The following is a 14,822-nucleotide window of genomic DNA, read 5'->3' as shown; positions in this document are numbered from 1 at the left end:
GTCCTAGTCTTGCTCCGAAGCTGAAGAGCAATTCCAGTCGTATGGATGTACACATTTATACCAGGGTCTTTTATGCCATGCCAGAACATTGGCTCAATACTTGGTGCTGACTTTAGAGCACAGTATCCATGGGAAAAAACAGGTATCCTGGTATGAAAAAGGTAAGAGTGGTTTTCCAGAGTTGTTCTGTCTTTCTTTTGGCCTTTCAACGGTCTGCCTGCGCAGATAACTGCTACTGTAGGATGAATACTACTACTCGTTTGCGTTTGTTGCTTTTGAAAATATTTTACTGAACTGATAGTAAAGTAGAATGCTGATAAAAGCTATGAGCTCTGGAATAATATAGCTACGTTTTTCTTAATATAGATAACATCGCTTCAGAACTGGAGAATTTTATGGGCCTGATTGAGACAGTAACAGGGTACGTGAAGATTCGCCATTCCCATGCATTAGTCTCCCTGTCTTTCTTGAAGAACCTGCGGTATATTCTGGGAGAGGAACAAGTGGACGGGTAAGTATTCAGATATTTGTAGATGCAATTTTACTTCAGCAGAAAACCACAGACTAATTCTCCTAACGAACATTCATGTACCATTTATAGAATCTTCTCTTCCACTCATAAGCAGTGTTTTTCTCCCAGTGAACACCATTGCACAGCCTTTGCTTGTTTGGATTACTATCCAAGCCAGCATATTAAATTGAGCATATTAGGAGTATTTTCATGATAACTTTGCTGTTGCTTTTCACTTTAGCAAGCACCTTTCCTAGGGAGATTCTTCACATTGATCAAGAGTTTCCTTTTTTTCTTTTTTGCTCTATTTCATTGAGAAAGGAGCAGCTTCAGAAACAATTGAATTTCTTCACAATTTGTTACGGTTGGCTTTTAGCAGAGTTTTATGGAGAATGTCAGCCGAAAAGAAATCTGAACTTCACTAACCAGGGTGTGCAATTGAAAGCGACCAGACTAGTATGAAATAGTTTGCAAGTTGCAGTTGTTTGCAATTCCTTAAAATACCAATATGAAATTAATTATCTATCAAGCAGAAAATAGCTTGTTCAGGAAGAGTAAAGTTGATCCTCTGAAATGGTCGCTGTGGGTTATTTTGCTGCTGTAATGTATATATAATGTGTGATACTTCTGGTACTTCACACTCTATATAACTCCTGTTTTCCCATGATGGTAGTTGGTAGCAGAGACAACAGTTTTTATCTCCTCAGAACTTGCGGCACTGAGGTGTGCTGATGTTCCTGCAACAAACTGCCTTGCTCGTTCTCAAGTACGAGAATCAAGTAGCAACCCAAGCTTAAAATGGTATTCTGTGGGAGAAGTAAGTCTCTGTCAGTAATGAGAGTGCTATTAAATGAAGAATTTTGGGAAACCGTATAGGAAAAGGTGGTGGGAAGGTCATGGGAAAGGTTGCTTGTGTCTGATTTATCTGCCCCGACAGGATAAAGTTACAGCATGAGGGATTCATCGCAACCTCCCTCTTTCTCTCAGGCTAGTCTTTGGTCAGCCTTGAATTCTTCAAATTCCACCATCTGACAGAGCAAGTTAAAGGGCAGCTCTTCATCCTGCACTTGAAAAGCACACTGTCTTTTTCAGTAAGAACATTGGCTCTATGGAAAAGCTTGTTTCTAATTGCAAACCCTAGAGGCTTGTCACTGCTGAGCATAAGGCTCATTCAGCCCACTTACGATGTGGTGTGCTCTAACAGATACTCCAATTACACGTTTGGCTCTTCTTCTGTACCTCTCGCTCCCTCTCTCTCTTGCGCTCCTTAAATTTGAGTTCAGCTTTGGGTTTTAAGTAGTAATTATGTTTCTGGTACCTTGTATGTTGGCAAGCAGAGCTGATAGGAAGAGAAGTGGCAGGTTTTTTAATCTGATTCCCAAACAGAAAAGGAAGTGGTGCAGCTTTGAAGAGGAAAATGGGGCTGAGTGGGATTACCTGAGCTAAATTTTGCCCGTGCTAGGAAATGACTGCAGTTACATGCCTCTTTCGCTTTCTGTGGAAGATGCCTAGCATAATTTAGGCATTACCACAACTTAAATAACATTTCCAAAAATATTTAGATGAAAGTAGATACCTGGCAAGAAGGAAGTGAGCTTGAACAAGTACTTTGGCATAGCTATGAACAACAGGGAATGGATCTTAACTTGGGAAGTACTGGTCTGCTTGAACAATAGTTGTTTATGCTAGTGTTGCCTTGGGGGGTGAGAAAGAGGTTAAATTAAGAACCATTACTGTAGTTGTTCATTACATGACTGTCCCCCGCTGCACCATCACTTTTTTATTGAACAGTACTGAAAAAAACACTGCTTCAATATTTCTTCCTTATTCAGTTACTGGTGCCTGCCTCGTTTGTCACAGAACATGAGAAGCTTAGAGGGAATTTAATTTCTTCAGTTGTTTCCAGGGTATTCATTACCTCTTTGGAACAATGCATCGGTAGTGAATGTGCTCCCACTGCAAGGAAAGAATTCCCCTTTACAGATTGGGAAGCTGAAACGGAGATGTGCTGGAAGGGTCTCGGTGTCCACTCTAGGATTTGGATTCCTGGTCTGGTGCTCGATCTGCCTGGCAGTTCTGTGCTCTGCCAAGGTGCTGCGTGCTCGTTGCCATCTCCGATGTCAGCTGCCCTGCGAGTAGATGGCACACGGGCAGCACGTCTCCCAGTGTCTCCAGGCTGGGTACCTGGAAAACGAGCAATTGTTGGGCTTCAGGAACGAGTAAGGAGATGATTGCCAAGGCATGACTGTTCCCTGCCGTGCTATTGTATACGCGTTGGCTCTGTTCTCATCAGCCCTTCATGGGTCGCACTGTGCCACAGGTGTGGAACATGTCCCAAGTTCACAGGCAGCTGCTTAGGCAGTGTTTTGTGTGTGTAAAGTGATCAGGATTTTCCTTTTTGCACATCTCATACTGGTTGATGTTCCAGCTCTGCAGTGAGATTTCCTTCTCTCTCTTCATTGTAGCACAGAGATGGACAGCTTCTCTTCTGGATGTCCCACAGGTTGCTTGTCTTGTTCCAGGCTTGTCAGGCTCTGTCTGCTGTAAACCTGGTTTTCTGTAGCCAGCTCATCCACTGCAGTTACTAGTCCTCTGCCGGTTCTTGTTCCCTTTTGGTGCAAGTCCCTTGCCTTCACAGATCACACACTGCCACTTTTTTTTTTTTTTTAGCAGCAAACTTACTTGTTTGTTACCCCTTTCAGGAACTTTTTGTGTCATTAATGCAAGCTGTGGAGGGGGATAAAGGGTGAGTGAAAGCTTGTTTTAACACTTACTACCCCTGTCTCCTTTTGGGGTGGATGTAGTGTTCCGCATCATTGCTTTACGATGCGTGCATGTGGACAGATGGAGCATTGCGTGCAGATACGGAGCGTGGAGCAAGTTTTTAATGTATGCAGTCAATAATTAAGTAGCTGTGGGTGCTCTGCAGTTGGGAATACACGTCCTGTTGTGGGAATGCTCTCCTGTGGGTGTGCATGGGTTATGCAGGTTGCCTTGAGGCTTTTCTATGGCACAGCCTGCAAACAGCTGTGCTTCCTACTCCTGTTCGGAGGTTTAGCCTGTCCTTCAGGCCATGCTCTCCAGTCATTCACGTAGGTACAGTCTCTAGGGTTTGACTGGCAGTGCTTTGTTTTCCTACACTGAATCTTCTATTCTTCCCATCCTATCTTCCTTGGCATCCCTATTTTTTCCACAGCTGCTGGAGCCAAAGTCTGATATAATCTTTATTTATAGCTTTATTTATAACCTAAGCCCTAAGTGCACTCCAGTTGCCCTCTGTTCCACCTTTCGAGCCACGCAGCATTGCACATCTCCTGTGACTGGCACTGGGTATAGCATTCCAAGTGTGGTTTCCCTGGTGCTTTGATTGGTGCCAGAATAACTTCCCCTAATTTATACTTTCAGTGTATATAGGAGCTCTTAGGACTTGTTTGCCTTCCCTGACTGTTGCTCAAACTTGTGCTTTAAATGCTGTAAAGCTTTAAAAGTATGATCCACAGAAATTCCAGCCTGTGACCCACTCTGTGCAGTTGTGTGAAGCACCAGCGTGTGCTCGATTTGCCCTGTTTATTCGCCTCTCTTGAAAGCTTAGCCACATTGCTTTAATACAGGAATTATCTCTAGTGTCTAAAGCATAATTGCCACAGTTGTGAGCAGGAGACAAGCTAGGCTGTTATTAAATATTTAAGATGGTTTCTGTAGTCGTGGAGCCACACCTCTGTTTATTGCATTAAGTCCAAGTCCAGCTTTTTGGGTCTTTGCTGAAAAGCTTAGTTGCCATCGCTTAATCACACGCTAATTATAGTGAAGTGTCATCTTTTCAGCAGCACACAAAGAGCTGCAGGGATTTTAGTCATCTGTAACAAAGTAATAGGTGTCTGAAATAAACACGCTTTTTGGTGCTATCTGTTGAATCCCACATGCGGTGTAGCATCATCGTTCTCTCCTGGCAAGATGCATTTAACACCTATATCTACGTGCTCCCTTTTCAACTCTGTTAGTCACTGGAGCACGTTCTTCTCAGCTTCTGACTGCAGTGGTACCAGGTGTATCAACTTTGTTAGTAATCATGTCATGGATATTTAGGGGACACTTGGAAATAGGATAAACCTCTTCCTTCTCATGTTCTGAAAACACACTGAGCATTTTCGTATGTTACAAGAAACTGCAACTGTGCAGAAACCATGTTCTGTGCAGATTGCAATCAGAATGCAGTTTTCATGGCAGGTTGTACAAGGAAGGAATTAATGCTGGATTTTATTTGAAACAGTGGAAAGAAAACAATAAATGAGTGGTCAGCTTCTTATGAACCCCATGGTTTGTCTGCCATGTTACCCTGACTGTAACTCTCTAGTTAAAATGATGCACAGAAAGTGTAGTTTTAACTACGCACTACAAGTATGTTGATACGGACTTACCAGTGCAAAATAGCTTACACAGATTGCAAGTATTTATTGTACTAGTAATGGATTTTGTGTTTATAAATTGTGTTGGTAGGACTTCCAACAGAATAACAAGCGCTGCCGTGATAGGTTGTTTTGATATAGGTTCATCAGCTACACAAACCTTTAACTCATTTCCCGATTGTGCATTCCTGGTCCTGCTATCTGAAAATGTGTTTTTGCAGGTGTTGTCTTACTGCTGATGTAGAGTCTCTTCTCTTGTTTTTACTGCACCTGTTTGTTTTTTTTTTATTATTTTTTTTTGCATTCAGCACAGTGAAGTGGCACCAGGAATTCCTGTATGATAGGATTTACACGCACAACTTTGCATTTAATGTCTGTGGAAGTAAAGCATGTTCATATTCTTCTACTGCTGTGCCTAGGGAGCGGGCTCAGCACATGCTGCTGCCGCCTGTGTTGTTAGTTCTGTACTTTGAAGTGTGGCTCCTGCACTGTGCAGTCCATGCAACTGTTCACTGTCAGGTTTTGATGTATAGGCGCAACTGTACTTGGCACAACGTAGGAAATCTTTATTGGGCCAAAAGGTAAACTAAGACACAGAGGCAAGGAAGCCTCGCTATGCAAACTCTTACAGTTGCTTTTGTAAACACAAGCAAGACAGCTGTGTTCACTATTTTGTCATCAGGACTGCAGCACGCTTTTCCTCCCATAACGTATACGTGGTTACTGCTTCCCATTTGCCACAAAATGGAAAATCTATTGTAGAGATCTGCTGTCCAGGGGAAGTGAATTTATATTCTTTGTAGCGGCTTCCATATTTATTCATTATTAAAACACATGTTGGAATGGGATTTACACGGTGTGGTGTCAGCTTTGGAGTCCTGTGGAAGTCATTTCCCTGCCCTCTGACCAAAGTGAGCGTTCAGGGAAAACTTGCTCCATGGGAGAGAAGAAAACATTTATTCTGCTGAATAGCAATTTAAAGTAATGAGAGGAAATAAAGTCTTTTAAAGTTTGCTTTTATTAAGGTATTCTTGGTGGGAATTGGCTATGAATTAAAACTAATATTTTTCCTTCAAAAACTTCCTTCTAGGAATTATTCTTTTTATGTGCTTGATAACCACAATCTTCAGCAGCTGTGGGACTGGAACCATCATAACTTGACGATCAAGGAGGGGAAAATGTACTTTGCATTTAATCCTAAACTGTGTGTTTCTGAGATCTACCGTATGGAGGAAGTTTCAGGAACCAAAGGGCGACAGAGCAAAGGAGATATAAATCCAAGGAACAATGGGGAGAGAGCCTCTTGTAAGTTCAAACAGCCACCCACACCGCATGGCCATGTTGCTGACGGTTACAACATGTAGAGGTTAGACACTACAGTGGGCTTTCTGTAACAAATGTTTGAAGAAAACGACTTTCAGAATCACTTTTTTTTTTTTTTTTTTTTTTTTTGGTTACAGCAGCATCCTATAACAATAGGAACATACTTGGGATATGAGAAATAAAATCTTGTTTTTGATATAGCCAATGAAGAACATGTTTTTTTCTGTTTCCTTTGCAGATTTACATCATTGTTGGTATTTTCCTTGCTCAGATACCTATTCTTTCTTGATATTAAGGAGGCTGCTGAAATAACAACTCCACAGACTCCAAAATAAACCATTTACATTACATTGAAGCTTCTTTTCAGCTCTGGTCAAATATTGCATCATGTTGTTAGAAATGCTTACTGTAAACTCAGTTTTCCGTGCTGTATTTTCAAATTATTTGCTTTTTATTTGAGAATTGTTTGTAGTGTTGTACAGTATGCTTAAACTTCAGTGTCTTTCCATTTAATTTTGGATTCTACAGTGGCCAAAATTATTTGAAAGTCTTCTGTAGACTTTGGTGGTCTTCACATCAGGTGTCCAGGTGTAACCAACACATTTAAAAGCAGTCTCTCATGTAGGAATTAAGAAGATGGAACACTTACAAATTGGACCTCAAACTCTTAGAACTGACAGTGCATTTTTCTTTGGTCTATTTGTGGTGTTCTTGGAACTGAGTAAATTAAAATGTATCTTGTGTATAAGTCAAGTCCCCTTGTTCTGGATGGTGTTTACAAAACTAGGACACGTACTCTGCTGAATGTCTCTTTAGGCATGATGCAGAAATGCAGATGGCATAGATCCTTGTTGTAAGCACACTCCATTCTTTGCACATTCAATAGAGTAAAGGCTTGCAGTCCTGGAGGAGTTACAGACACACAGCCAGTCCTTACTACCACTGAGGCTAGTGCCAGCCGCTGCCTGTTTTTTTTTTTAAAAAAACATTACAGAAAGCTTTCTGACTCTGAAAAGGGGAAAAGAATCAACAAAAGCTAAACTGCCTTTGAAAAGATAGCACCAATAGTGCCAGTGTACATGAGGGTGAAACGTCCTTTATTTTTTCAGAGGCATCTATGGAACATTAGAAACTCACAGTTGACACTTAGAGCACTATTTCTTCATCCAAGAATTAAGTTTTTAAAATGCTATTTTGTTTTGGATTGGAAAACTCAGTGAGTTGGTAGTAGGAAGCTGTTCGTTTCCAAGCTGGCAGCTTTCATTCAGCTCCGTTCAGTAGAGTAGCTGGAAGCTGCTGCCATCAAATGGCTGTGCAGTATATGAACTGAGTTGTGGAGTTCTTGGTCCAGCCTGCAGTGAATAGGAATGTCAACTCCTTTATCCTTTCCATCTTGTCCATTCTCCAGAAAAACAGATTGTAATCATCAAAAATTGTCTTGGAAAGTGAGAATAGAGTGGCCAGGTACTGCCTGGACATTGGAGTTGGCTGATCAATTTAGGGCTACTAAACCAGTCCTGTGAATAAACAGGACTTACATTTCTCACCCAGGGAAAGTCTGAAGTAGTTTTCAGGAGTTTTCTGATGATGCATTAAAAGAAAACGTTCTTCGGAAAGAAAAAAGTAACAAACAGGTAGCTCTAACATACATACGCTATAATGGTTGCTGAGGACAGTGCTTACCCTTAAACACTCAAATATATATTGAATGAATATGAAATGAGGATGAAAAGCTCAGGAATAAGGAGTTGGCATATTGTGGTATCATAGGCACTACCGGAAAGGCTAATTAGCTAAAACTGACATGTAAGAAAGAGCAAAAACTATTAGGTGATGCAGTGCTAACTCTGCCCTGTGATGTCCTTCTGTCTTGCAGGCGAAAGCCACATTCTGCGTTTTGTTTCCAACACTACACTGAAGAATCGGATTAAACTAACGTGGGAACGGTATCGACCTCCGGATTACAGAGATCTCATTAGCTTCACTGTTTACTACAAAGAAGCGTGAGTAGATATTTTCAGAGACTAATGGAGACAGTAAAGGGATGGTAGACAATTTTATTCTGACTGCTGTTTTGCTGAGAACAGTTAGTTAGCTAAGTTGTTCAGGTAGTTCCTATTTCATGCAGTTTATTGATTCCATCCTGTTTACAAATTTCATTTTCAAGTCCTGCTTTCATTCGAATGCTTTTCTTGATGGAGCAAATGCCCCAGTTAAAACAAGGATTGTTTTGACTGATGACTACAAATGGGTTCCAAATCCGTGTGGTAGTTTCAAATTTGAAAAACTGAGATGGATGGCTTGGGTATTCTCAGGGCACTACTTTGGAGCTCTCTGTAAGTCATGTTGTTATAGCTAATGAGATCTTTTACTTCTCGAGTCATAGTACTAAGAGGGTGTCACAAATCAGTGGTATTACCTTGATGACTTGCCTTACTTTGGGTTTAGGGTTATTTAGGCTATCCAACCTCAGTAGTTTTCTGCATTAATACCTCTTGATCATGAAGTGGCACAGTTGCTGGAGAAAGCATAATTTCTTGGGAGGTTTATCTGCTTCTGCATATCCTTGTATGATCTCAGATTTAAAGTAGAGACAAAATACGAATGAGTCCAGCAATTGTACAAGTAGTTTGGAGGGTTTGAAAGGTAGGTTCAAAACAGTGATAATGACATACAGAGCAAGGCTGTGAGACACAGAAGCAGAACTTGTTAAGTAACTGTCAGTAAGTATTTTAAGTCACTTCTGTTTCATATATGCTTAGGTGAAGTCTAAATGTCTGAAGTTTTTCACTGTTTGTTTCTGATAACAAAAGACATCCTGGATTAGTATTTCTGTGCAGGACCTTGCCTTATTGCTAGTGACTAAAGATAAGACCTGCAGCTAAAGCTGAACTTTGAGTTTTATAGTGCTTGGAAATAAAAGCAAATTTTATTTTGTTGTATTCTGCTGTTGAGAACAAGTAAGTTTTATTTGTTTCACTGAGCAGTGTAGAAGCGAGGTGCTCTCATAAATGCACGACAGTTTTAGGAGCAAGTAAATATTTTGTACAGTTTTTTTCTTTGAATATTTCAGGCCATTTAAAAATGTAACGGAGTACGATGGTCAAGATGCATGTGGCTCCAATAGCTGGAACATGGTTGATGTTGACCTGCCACCAAACAAAGAGAACAACCCTGGAATTTTACTGCAGGGATTGAAACCTTGGACTCAGTATGCCATTTATGTCAAGGCTGTTACCCTCACAATGATGGAAAACCATCATATTCATGGAGCAAAAAGTGAAATTGTTTATATACGAACCAATGCTGCAGGTAAGTTCCTGGCCTCTTAGCTAAGAGGTTGATAATACTGCAGGTATGCTCATTACATTAATGTGCAAGTTCAGAAACAGAATTTTGGGGCAGATGTATGCAATGCTAGAAGAAGTTAATAATTTTAAAAGCAGCATTAAAATTTGTATGAAGGTTTTCTGATACCTTAGGGTATCAGGCTTTGTCTCACTGGTGAAGGTAAATTTTAATGCAGTTTCAGTTTGGGCTGTACATGGCTACAGTTGAACCCTTCATAACCATTGTTAGTGGGGCATACATATAGGAAGTTTTTTCTTTAAGACAGGATGGTGGTTTTTGTTGCAGTTTATTAGGATTCACTGTGAATGCTTGCCTGCAAATATACTGTGGAACATGCCAGGTTTAAAATACCTTCATTTTCTTTTTTTCCTTTTTCTTTTTTTCCCAGTGCCATCCATTCCCTTGGATGTTATTTCAGCATCCAACTCCTCTTCCCAACTGATTGTGAAATGGAATCCTCCCTCTCTTCCCAATGGCAATCTCTCATACTATATTGTACGATGGCAGCAGCAACCTCAGGACAGTTATCTTTACAGACACAATTACTGCTCCAAAGGTAGGAAAACTAAACGCAGTTATGTTGAAATGCCTGGGACTCTTACCTGCCAGGGCACATTATTGACAAGCGCTAAAGCCTGAGCCCTGCTTCACAATGCTTTTGGGAATAGCAGCAAGTACAAAGGGATGGGTGTATTGTTGCCATATTCATAACAGGGAGAGGGAAAGAAATAAGCTGCCTCTGTTCTCTTAAGATAAAGTCCCTATTCGAAGATATGCTGATGGGACCATTGATACAGAAGAAGCTACTGAACCCACCAAGCCAGAGGGCTGTGGGGGAGAAAAAGGACCTTGTTGTGCTTGTCCCAAGACAGAGGCAGAAAAGCAAGCTGAGAAGGAGGAAGCAGAGTACCGGAAGGTCTTTGAGAACTTCCTTCACAACTCCATCTTTGTCCCCAGGTAATGAACTTTGGCTAATAATTGCCTTTTTTTTTTTTTTTTTAAACATTTCCTGGAGCTAAGGCTTTCTGAATGCTAGAGCATATGTAGATAACACCTGGAGCATACACACATTGCCTTTCCATTTGTGTGAGACAAGCAGTGGTCTTCTTACTTTGCACCTTCTCTTATTCACTAATTTTCACCCTACTCTCAATTTTAGCTATTAATAAGGTTTCTTGCCTGTATTGTTCAAGGACTTTCATGATGGTTTCTTTTCAGAGTCAAGAGTCACTTAAGCAGCTCTTTGTCTATAAGGGTCTCAGAGATGAGCAACATGTGTCAGACAAAGGTTTTCAAATGAGATCTTTCTCTAAATAGCCATTTAAGTGCTTATGTTCCTAATCAGAAGATTTATTTGCCTTTGAAGGTGCATTCACCTTGCAGAATAGAAACTGGTATACTTCCACTGCACTAATTGCAGAGGGCATATTGGTTACCTGGGCCTATCCTGAAGAGAAATAGTAAATAGACTCATTCTTCCGTGATGAATACTACTGCACACACATTAAGTGGAATAGTAACGCATCATAGAGTAGATACTACTGAATTACTTGATGATTTTGATCCTTGAGTTTCTAATTTATCCTTTATGTAAGCTGGTCTTACTTCAGATAATTGGATCCTGGGACCTAGCACACAGTGTATAGCTGCTACGTTACAGTCTGTAAGCAATCACATTTCAGTCATGCATTCTACCTCATCATCTCTGTTGGCAGGTAAAGTTTATGGTGAAGTCCTGTGTTTGAGAGCTCTGAAGTGTGCCTCTGTTGCTTATTAGAACTAGGTTATATCACTCTCAATCGTGATTTTCTGGGCCTTTATTGTCATTTATTTTCTCCAAAATTTTCTTTCGTTCCCCAAAACAAAAGGAAAATCACAGAACCTTGAACTAAGTAACAAATAAACTGATCAGTTCACAAAGGATTTCCTGAAAGCTTGACAGTTTCCCCTTTTGCTTAACTTACTGTTATAAGGGTGTGTTTTGTAACAGCAAGGGCAGATAAGGTGTAATGCTCAGAAATAGCTGCATAGCTAAGCAACTTTAAAGAGACTGTATGTCAGGAAAATTAGAGATTATGAGCTAGTGAAATGTCTCTATGGGACAAATCTAAGCAGCTTGTTACTTGCTGATGTCAAATTTTTATTTTTTTTTTCCATTCCCAAGGGAGAAGTTAGTTAATGTGTTAATGCAAGCATCAATAGTAGTATTTGTTTCCAGTGTTGTACCTGTCTTCAGGATATTATGAACAAAATGCAGCATGTAATACAGCATGAAAATATTCAACTGTGTGGTTTTAAGGTTGTTTAAAATGACTGTTGATCTAATCTTGTGTGCAGTTTCTGGATGACCCCATATCTATTACTGTAGTCATGAGGTAGATTTCAAACATTACGGCTGTGGTTAGTCTTCGGCAGACACTCCTGACCACAGGAGGACAAGTTATTCTTCATGTTTGGGTCTCTAACAAGCAGGATAAGATGGGTGCTGTTTATAATGGAAAGTATATGGGAATTAATGTAAAAATTGACATTGAATTTAAGAACAGTTAGCTTTTATATTAAACGGCTTATATTTTGTTCTTCCTAATGTCAATTTGATTTTATTTTTACATGTGCATGGTGTTGTTTCCTTCAGTATCTCTTACATTTTTCTTCCTTCCTCTCTTTCAATAGAAGATGAATTTTCATATGTTTATCTGTAGACTTTTCCTTATTTTCTTAGATGCTTGCTTTTTTGTTTCTATCTGTGCCTTTCCACCAAAGCAGGAAACTGCTTGACACACAAGCAATGGTGTCAAATGTCTTGACATTTTAATCATGTTTGCCATGTGGCCTTTTCTTGTCTTCATTTATTTTTGTGCTGTGGTTTATATGCAACTGAGAATGTCAAAATGACTACTTGATGCAGTAAAAGAATTTGGAAAAAATTGTAGTGAAATCCTAAAAAATAAAAATAAAAATAAAAATTCATCCAATCTGTGCCAGAAGATTTCGAAACCAAGTCAGCCTTTTCTGGCTTGCTCTGCAACATGCTGCTTTGTGGCGGAGTGTGGTAAGGCAGTATATTTGATGGTGAATTAACTTCTCCTGTTGCATCAGCTTTTTGCTGTTGTGTGTTTTGGGCAGGCCTTACTTACCTGATCTGCAACTCACTCTAGTACATGTGTATTAGATTTCACCCTTGTTGATAACCATTGCGTTGATCAGGTGCTAAATGGGCACTGGCTAAGTGATTGCAGGTGGGATAGGATTCAAGCCAAAAACGTTTTTGTGACCACTGTCACTCTTCTTTATTTTTTACTTGAATTCCCCTGGTGTGTTACTTTCCAGGTGTGAGCAGTCCAGCTGACTTTAGTGACAAGGAGAGCAGGAGGTAGAAAAGCCAGCTTGCAGTCAGTGCTTTGGTGCAAAACAGATGTGGATCTGACACACAACCAAGTGACATGTCTGTTATGTAGCAATCATGTGTTAGTTAGCTCATACCAGCCAAATGTTTATAGAGTATTTTTGTATTGATGTTTGTTCTGACGCTCAGGCCTGTCCATTATAGCAGTTTCTTAGACTTGGGACAGTAGCAGTGTTGCTGTAAATCCTCAGGTTTAATTCAGTTCTTATATGTCATACGGCTGCCTGTAAGGTAAAGCAAAGTTGCTTGGTGAAATCTTTGCTGTACAAAATGTTAGGGCTCTATTTTATAATATAGGTAGATTGTTCCTTTGTAGAGATATTGTTCAGGTGTGAGAATTAGAGATACAAATTGCTGTACATTAGTGGCTGTTAACTTTCATGGTTTGCAGCTGCCGTCCAAGGTTTCTTTTCTCAGTGCCATGCATTCAGTGTTCTACAATTCCATTGCAGCTGCAAAGAAATAAGTTAAACCTATTGAGAGTTAGCTTTGTTAATCAAGTAAACTTCAGAGAAGTTTTTTCTCCTAACTTTTTAAACCTTTAACATCTGATTTTATTTTAATCTTCAACATTACTGTCATTAAATACAGATCCAGTTTGCTTATTAAATAACAGTGAAACTCTTCTTGCTCTTCAGTTTATTGTGCCAGCACCAGGGTGGTCAGAAGTTTGTACATTTATCTTGAGGCTTGATGTGAGCCTTGGAATTTAGATAGGTTTCCAACCAAGAAAGTGCAGTAGGATGTGCTGACGTGCTGCAGGTTCAGCTTAAGAGAAAGCTTTCTTCTTGTTTTGCAGTTTCCTTTGTTTAGCTATTTTCTTAATAGCATAGTTACCTATTCTATTGTTGTATTTTTTTTCTTCCCACACTTATTCTGGAGCTAGAGGAAAAATGAATTTCTCTTAAGAGATGCTTTTTCTATATGTGTCTGTTTGCTCCACAGACCTGATCGGAAGCGGAGGGACGTGTTCCGAATTGCAAATGCCACTTTGGCCACTCGAAACAGGAACACGACTGGGACAGATCACTTCACCAATGTTTCTGACACAGAGGAGAGTGAGGTGGAATACCCGTTCTTCGAGACCAAAGTGGATGGCAAGGAGAGAACTGTCATCTCCCACCTCCAGCCTTTTACTCTGTACCGCATTGATATTCACAGCTGCAACCATGAAGCTGACACACTTGGCTGCAGCGCTTCCAACTTTGTCTTTGCAAGAACCATGCCTTCAGGTACACTCGCACAAGTATAAAGCTTTATTTTATTTTCCAGGAACAGATCAATCTCAGAAGGGACAAATTTTCCAAAAGCAGTTAGGAAAGCATTGGGGTTTAATGTAAACAGTGAATGCAAGAAGATAAATTGGAACTATATAAAGCTTTGTTACAGTAGTTTAATGGCCTTCTCCAGTCTCTCCTGTGTACCGAGTGATCTGTATTAAGTTTTTCCTGTGATCTGGAGAAGTGCAGATGTGCCTTTAGTACCTACATGGTTATGAGAGAATCAGTTTCCTGGCTGTGTAGATGAGAGCCACAGACTTGATGGCTTTAAAGGTTTTATTCTTCTGTTCCCTGTGTGCTGAATAGGATGGGAACATTTCCCTGCTCATGTTTAGTTTTGCTATGCTCATGCTGAACTGTTTACAGATGTTAGAGGTTTGCTGGTGGGCATATTTGCCAAATGTTTCTTCTGTGACAGAATGACCAAGCATTTGTCCAGCCTGGAAACAGGAAGAGTACTGTATTGCATTGTGCCCAGTCATGGGCATCTAGAATATTTCAAATAAGAGAAATTGAATGTTCTACTCATGTTTGGGACTTACACA

The 14,822-nt window shown here is 40.1% G+C and overlaps 1 protein-coding gene across 2 annotated transcripts in view; it reads left to right on the top strand.

Annotated features, from left to right (window-relative positions):
- The window catches only part of IGF1R (insulin like growth factor 1 receptor), a 168,972-nt gene that overhangs the window by 130,873 nt on the left and 23,277 nt on the right, over positions 1–14,822 (top strand). For both annotated transcript variants that reach the window (XM_032194908.1, XM_032194907.1), the window contains exons 5-11: positions 367–511; positions 6,008–6,222; positions 8,117–8,243; positions 9,314–9,552; positions 9,980–10,147; positions 10,344–10,548; positions 13,943–14,229. In XM_032194908.1, coding sequence (XP_032050799.1) covers positions 367–511; positions 6,008–6,222; positions 8,117–8,243; positions 9,314–9,552; positions 9,980–10,147; positions 10,344–10,548; positions 13,943–14,229 — 1,386 coding nt within the window. The remainder of the gene's footprint in view (positions 1–366; positions 512–6,007; positions 6,223–8,116; positions 8,244–9,313; positions 9,553–9,979; positions 10,148–10,343; positions 10,549–13,942; positions 14,230–14,822) is intronic.

This window comes from Aythya fuligula, chromosome 11 (assembly GCF_009819795.1).
Source record: "Aythya fuligula isolate bAytFul2 chromosome 11, bAytFul2.pri, whole genome shotgun sequence".
Lineage (NCBI taxonomy): Eukaryota > Metazoa > Chordata > Aves > Anseriformes > Anatidae > Aythya > Aythya fuligula.
This window is presented reverse-complemented; position numbering and strand designations above follow the sequence as displayed.